The 7,566-nt window shown below is 37.8% G+C and overlaps 1 protein-coding gene across 1 annotated transcript in view; it reads right to left on the bottom strand.

The window, feature by feature from the left end:
• Positions 1 to 6,013, bottom strand: part of LOC106873007 (lysosomal phospholipase A and acyltransferase) — a 21,786-nt gene extending 15,773 nt beyond the window's left edge. The window contains exon 1 of the mRNA XM_052966935.2: positions 5,897 to 6,013. Coding sequence (XP_052822895.1) covers positions 5,897 to 5,987 — 91 coding nt within the window. The 5' untranslated portion in view covers positions 5,988 to 6,013. The remainder of the gene's footprint in view (positions 1 to 5,896) is intronic.
• Positions 6,014 to 7,566: the final 1,553 nt, after the last annotated feature.

The raw sequence follows: 7,566 nt of genomic DNA, 5'->3' as shown, positions 1-7,566 counted from the left end.
TATATATATATATATATATATATATATATATATATATATATATATATATATATATATATATATATATATATATATATATATATATATATATATATATATATATATATATATATATATATATATATATATATATATATATATATATATATATATATATATATATATATATATATATATATAAATTATGTATATATTAATATTATCTCAGTTGAAAAAACTTCGATAATGTAAATATGTTAATAGTTACCAGGGTAGCAGAAATCACACAAAAACTGGGATATCATACCCGGTTAATAGGTAGAAATACTATGTTAAAGTGATGTATTTTGAGTAGATATGAAGAATAATAATAAATGGAGCAAAATGCGTATAATCAATAAGTTCCTTTAATTCCTACATATGTTTCAAAATATATGTGCACTCTATGTAGGAATTAAAGGAACTTATTGATTATACGCGTTTTGCTCCATTTATTATTATTCTTTATATATATATATACATTTATATACATACATAAAATATATATATATATATATATATATATATATATATATATAATATATATATATACATCAGGCAATAACAGAGGAATTCAAGACAGGATGCCCCTGATGACCTTGCTCAAATTGCTGAGTTACTATCAGAACTAGAGGAAAAGTTTCAAGTGTGGAAGCAAGGATTAGAATTGAAGGGCCTTAGAGTCAACCTAGCTAAAACCAAAGTCTTAATAAGTAGGAAGGCAGACAAACCACAAATACCTTCAGATAGATGGCCTTGCTCGATCTGGAATAAGCACTGGCAACGATCTCGCTCGAATGTCTTTTCACGTGCCACTGGCACAATTGCCAGGGAGGCGACGTTGGTAATGATCAACGGCCACGCTCGAAATGGTGTATTTTACATGTCACTGCACAGGGGCCAGTCCATCGGCACTGGCAACGATCTCGCTTGAAATGGTGTATTTTACATGTCACTGCACAGGGGTCAGCCCATCGGCACTGGCACCGATCTCGCTCGAATGTCTTTTCATGTGCCACTGGCACAAGTGCCAGGAAGGCGACGTTGGTAACAATCACGCTAGTGCTATTTACGTGCCACCGGCACAGAAGCCAGACAGCTGTTCTGGTAACGACCGTGTTCAGACGGTGCTCTTAGTGCTCCACTGGTACAGGTGCCATCACGATTTCGCTTTCGCTTGCCCCAACAGGTCTTTGCAAGCTGAGTTTAGTGCTCCTACAAATTTAGTTCGATTTCGATTTCACTTGCCTCACCATGTCTTCGCAAGCAGAGTTTAGTGTCCAATGAAGGAATGCTACGCGTAAGTGGGCTGGCTACATCCCTGGCAGAGGCCTTGGATTTTGGTCTCACTTGGCTTGCCGGGTCTTCTCACGCACAGCATATTTCCAAAGGTCACGGTCACAAGTCATTGCCTCGGTGAGGCCTAATGTTCGGAGGTCGTGCTTCACTATCTCATCCCAGGTTTTCCTAGGCCTGCCTCTTCCACAGGTTCCCTCAACCGCTAGGGTGTGGCACTTTTTCACACAGCTATCCTCATCCATTCTCGCCACATGTCCATACCAGTGCAATCGTCTCTCTTGCACACCACAACTGATGCTTCTTAGGTTCAACTTTTCTCTCAAGATACTTACACTCTGCCGAGTATGCACACTGACATTACACATCCATCGAAGCATACTGGCTTCATTCCTTGCGAGCTTAAACATGTCCTCAGCAGTCATGGCCCATGTTTCACAGCCATGTAGCATGGCTGTTCGTACACATGCATCATACAGTCTACCTTTTACTCTGAGTGAGAGGCCCTTTGTCGCCAGTAGAGGTAAGAGCTCTCTGAACTTTGCCCAGGCTATTCTTATTCTAGCAGCCACCCTTTCAGCGCACTCACCCCAACTAATTTGGTCACCCAGATAGCGGAAGCTATCAACTACCTCTAGTTTTTTCTCCTTGGAACGAGACAGGTGTATTCTCTTATCATGGTCGTTCCTCACTGTAGTGAAAGAGCTTGTGTGCTCTAATGATTTCGAGAGTGATGCTGTCTGGAGTCTTAGACTCCTGGTAAGGCCACCCATGGCGAGAAGGTCAAGGATGAGGTCTCAGACTAAACACAACCAAACACCAACATCAAAACTCAATGGCGAAGCAAGCAGAGGAGGGCAATCTCAAGCCCCCGTGGAATGACTCTGGCGGAAGGGGGCAATGCCTGGCGGGCAGGGGTGACAAAGGCAAACAGAATCCGGCAGCTCACTGCAACCACCCTAAACAAGACTACATGTCTCAATTCTTGAGCCGTAGTGGAAAAGTTGCTGGGCAAATGCGTGTGCATAGCTGTCACACAGCCATAGTCAACTCAAACAATTTACTCAGCAACTGGCTTTGTCTTTCTACTCTTTGAGTCTCAAAAAAAAAAAAATGCAATGCAGATGGCATTGCATCGGTCAGAGGTAGGTCTGGAAAATTGGAAGCCTCTAGTCTGTGACCACACATTCAGGCGAATCTTAGATGGTCGCTCTCCATTGAATAGCTGTGACATTGGTGTTCGGCAGCTGGACTCGTGACTGGGTTGGCCTCTTTAAGATTACCACAGCCCACCCCTGAAGAGGGAGCCCCTAAAAAAGGTGGGGCAAACATCGTATACAGCAACTCGATCTGGCCAGCATACTGCAGCTGGCGAACCTCCCACTCAGTGCTCAGAACTCTACTTCTACTCATCCATCATCAACTATCATTTTCGGGGCCTGGAACATCCAGACTCTCCAGGACAAGAATGACATTAATTGGAAAAAAATCCCCGTCAAAACGGAGAAATTCCGACTTATGTGGGTTGTCTGAACCGAAACTCCACCCCCGCTCCCTTCCAAAACATTTTGCCTACAAATTTTCTATGTAATCGTAATCTACGCCGTTTGAAAGGTATTTGTATAAAATTTCATTAAAAAATACCCATTTTCCTGAAATTTACGAGGGGGAAAATGTCGGGTTATGTGATTTTCCGAAAACCCTCTTCTCAACCCCTCGGAAAAATTTTTTCCAACAAATCTTTACACACACTCAATATACGGGATTATTTATTGAAAATTTCGTTATGAAGCAACAAAGTCAGTGGGGCATACATCTGTAGTTATGCCTATGTATGTATGTATGTATGTATGTATGTATGTATGTATGTATGTATGTATGTGTGTGTGTATGTATGCATGTATGCATGTATGTATGCATGCATGTATGTATGTATCGTCAGTAAATCATAAATCCGAAAAAGAAGCACACTCGTAAGCCAACAGGTTTTAGGTTCTGATTGATATGCTGCGCTTTATGGACGTGCATCTCACGGGGTAATCCCATAAACCGGCCTTATACACACACACACACACACACACACACACACACACACACACACACACACATATATATATATATATATATATATATATATACACACATATATATATATATCCAAAATGACACGAGTTTTACTCTACCAACTATAATAAATCAATGATTTGCTTTTTTGATATCAAAATATATGATGATATATGTGCTATTAAATCAACCACACATTAATAAATTACTATATATTTTCTGTACCAAAGGTTCAGCGTAAAGGCGCTATACAAAGAGATGTCTAACCTAGCAATTTATTGAGCAATTCCATGGACTGAGCTACGTAAAGTTTTAAGTGTATATTTAAAAAGATCCACATTTTGTATATTCAATGGATAATGACGGATGCTGTACGTTGAATTCATTTATTTTTGGTTGTCAAAAATTTGGCAACCCTAAGGAAGACAACTATTTTGAATTAGTAGAGAACATGCCCTCCAATTTAAATAAGCTTAGCTGTAAACATGAACATCAAGGACCAGTACCGCCGCGAAGAGCAAAGAAAAAGATTCCATCAAGGTATAAACACAGGGGAAAACGTATAAGAGAAGACAAGATACAAATATGATGGCATATTCATGTTTAATGCTTATTTGGGAGATACAATTACAACAGATTCTAATGCAGTGTACTTTAAGTTTCTGTACTAAAATAATCTGACTTAGCAGTTTTCATAGCATGTAACACTATATCAATAACATTAATATTGTTCGCATTTGTAACGAAATAGCATATGATTAATTATTTTTAATTAAGAAAGCAAAACTAATTTTGGAATCAGCATCCCAAATATTTCAAAGAATGGGTCAACCTGTAAGACAGCAAAATATAACGTGCAAATGGGAGTCTCTTTATTTCGGCGCACGAGTGGATACATCGGTATCAAAATAGGTATCTCCAAAACTAGAGCCTGATCGGGCAAAAGTGATGGTATATTTGGTAGTAGTGCTCCAAAAGGAAGGGTGAATCTCGAAGCAAATAAAGCTATAAATAGCATGTGAATATTGAGTTAAAAACCATTTGGATAGAAAAAGGCTGTCGGTGGAATACGAGCCCACATAAATGTTTAATGGTCCCTAATTTTTGCGAAATCCCCGCCAAATTAACTTAATCGTTTATTCCACTATGGTCAATAACATAAGTATCGCTATTTGAATCGATTCAACCGATCTTATCACTTCTAATAAGAAATAAACTTTGTGCTGGGTTTTTCCCTTCCACCACTTCGAGTTCTGTCAACGTTAGAAAGAACCCACATTTCTTTATTTCATTTTTCATGCTTATTAGAGAAAACATCGATCAGATCGATGTATCCCTTCCTTTTATGTCCCTCACAATCAATACCAACTGTAACAATAACATAAGGGCACGATACACTATGAGATAAACATTCGTAACATATATAAAAGGCCGATGTCACAATATCAAGTGTTTATACCAATATTATTATTAGCATTGTCGTCATAGCTTGCGCAACATTCTTAAACCATTTTTAAATGGCAGAATATGTAAACATGGCAAGTGAGATAAGATGACTAATTTCAACCCATCATACTGAATCATAGACAGAGTGGGGGGACAGAATTCTAAGCTCTTTGTCTGATTTTTACTAGCATAATTGATTTCATAACTATGGCAATGTTGATCGTAAACAACTCGTTTCTTAAAAGAGAATTGGTAAACCGTTGTAAGCAGTTCTTCGTAACTATAAAAACAAAGAATAATTAGTATTGTTGTTGATAGCTTATTGTCACTGTTACAATAGCATTGTTTATTTTGTAATCTCATCTAAATGTTGCTTTTTAGCCCAGGTTTAACCTGATCGAGTACACCTGTATTCGATAATGTTCCATCCGTAACCACCTTGTCTTTTGTTCATAATGTATCAAATACTTTCTTATTCAATGTGCTCTTCCTCTTTTCTAAGATAGTAGGTATCTAAGGGAGAACTGGCTGCTTTTTATAGCAGTTTGAGTGACTACGTAGAAGCTGCATATTTTGGCTTGAGGGGTTCCCTCAGGCAAAATGAACCAGGGCAGTCATCCGAACAGCTAGAAATAGCAGCGAAATCGCCATCAAACTACATCTTACTGTCTTAAACAAGGAAGTATACAATGCAGCGTAGGTCATAAATTGAAAACTGAATCAAGATGATTACGGCTGGAATGCCTGTAATAATAGTTCTGATTGGTAAGGGCTCACCTGGTACAAAACAAGGAAAAGCATGCCTTTAAAAGGAAGAGACAAAGGTAGACTCTTTAAATATGATTCGGTTACGAAGTTACTGGAAATGTCAATGACAACGCGGAAAGAGATAGCGAGATGAGAAACATTTGATTAATGAAAGAGATGGGAATGTTGTGCTAAATTTGGACATTGTTTATATAATATTGCCTTATGATTGTAATTTCTTTCAAAACATTTTAAAATAACAAAGCAATAGCATTATGTAACAAAAAATAGATAAGCAAACAAAATAGAAACGAGCGATTCTTACCTAAAATAACTGGGTTTATGGAGATGACAGATATTACAGCAAGAATTAAGAGTGAAAGAAAATCTACGAGAATTCTAGCAGACGTTGCCATCACTTCTTCACTGTTGTTGATGCAATGCGGTGTAATACGGTGTTGGGAAATTTATAAAAATGTTCAAATCCCGGAACTAACACATGAAATGGTTGGTGTCAATTAAACAATTTCAATATCCTATTAGATCTGACCTCTTATTTATTTCATCAATGGCCTTCATGTTCCCCTCTCTTCGTGATAATAATTTAAAACATCCTCCTCTTTTCAAGATAATTTATTATAATATTCCGCTTTTCTAGCCAATATATCACATTGCCCCTCTTGCATGAAAATAGTCTATAATATTTCCTCCTTAAAAATTAATAGTTTGTGAAATACAGACTGCCGATAGCATTTTTATGTAGGGTAAGTTTATTGGCGCAGGTGTGGCTATGTGGTAAGTAGCTTGCTTACCAACCACATGGTTTCGGGTTCAGTCCCACTGCGTGGCACCTTGGACAAGTGTCTTCTACTAAGGCTCGGACCGACCAAAGTCTTGTGAGTGGATTTGGTAGACGGAAACTGAAAGAAGCCCGTCGTATATATATATATATATATATATATATATGTGTGTATGTATGTGTGTGTATTTGTGTGTGTGTCAGTTTGTTCCCCCAACATCGCTTGACAACCGATTGTGGTGTGTTTACATCCCCATAACTTAGCGGTTCGGCAAAAGACACTGATAGAATAAGTACTAGGCTTACAAAGAATAATAAGTCCTGGGGTCGATTTGCTGAACTAAAGGCGGTGCTCCAGCATGGCCGCAGTCAAATGACTGAAACAAGTAAAAGAGTAAAACAAATATTACAAAGTTGTTTTTTTTCCCTTTCTTTATTTATTAATTTTTAATTCTTTTAAATGTTTTTACAGGTGTAGAGAGTATAGCTGTGTAGATAAGAAAGTTGCTTTGCAACCTTTCGGGTTCAGTCCCTCTGCATGACATCTGGAGCAAGTGTCTTCAACTATAGCCCCTATTTTGAGTGGATTTAGTAGACCGAAACTGAAAGAAGCCCGTTGTATATATATGTATACTAGCTGATGTACCTGGTAATTCCCGGGGTAAAAATATTCTATTGAAACGCCTTGTTACTCTGATATAAGAAAGTAATTTCATTATAACTGCCACAAAAGGTGTATTTTCCGTCACAAAAAAGTACAAAAAACTGTCAGCTGGAGGAGGGAGAGATTACTGGAGGTTGGCGAGAAAGTACTCTGACTCATCATGGCATTTTAAAGGTGAACTTTATGAAGGCTAATTTATTAAAGGTAATATATAAATGTAGTACATATGTATATGAATATATGAATGAAGTATTTAATGTTTAACAATGAAATTAAGAAAGTGCAATAGTAACATTCACACTCACTGATGGTTGCTCTCAGTAACTGCCTTTAGCTTACAGAGTTCTTGTTTTTACAACTATCGAAAAGCAGCCAGAAGGATAGACATATTGTTGAGAACAAATTATTTCGTTGGAGGTCTGTTATCTCTATTCCAGCCCCTGGTAGCTTAGAAGAGGTTAGAAGGGTCAAGTGGCAAAGACATTATTCTGCTTAGCGAAGGCATCTGGGAAATGTTTAATTGCTGTCATTC

Source organism: Octopus bimaculoides, chromosome 1 (assembly GCF_046866305.1).
Source record: "Octopus bimaculoides isolate indiv1 chromosome 1, ASM4686630v1, whole genome shotgun sequence".
Taxonomy (NCBI): domain Eukaryota; kingdom Metazoa; phylum Mollusca; class Cephalopoda; order Octopoda; family Octopodidae; genus Octopus; species Octopus bimaculoides.
This window is presented reverse-complemented; position numbering and strand designations above follow the sequence as displayed.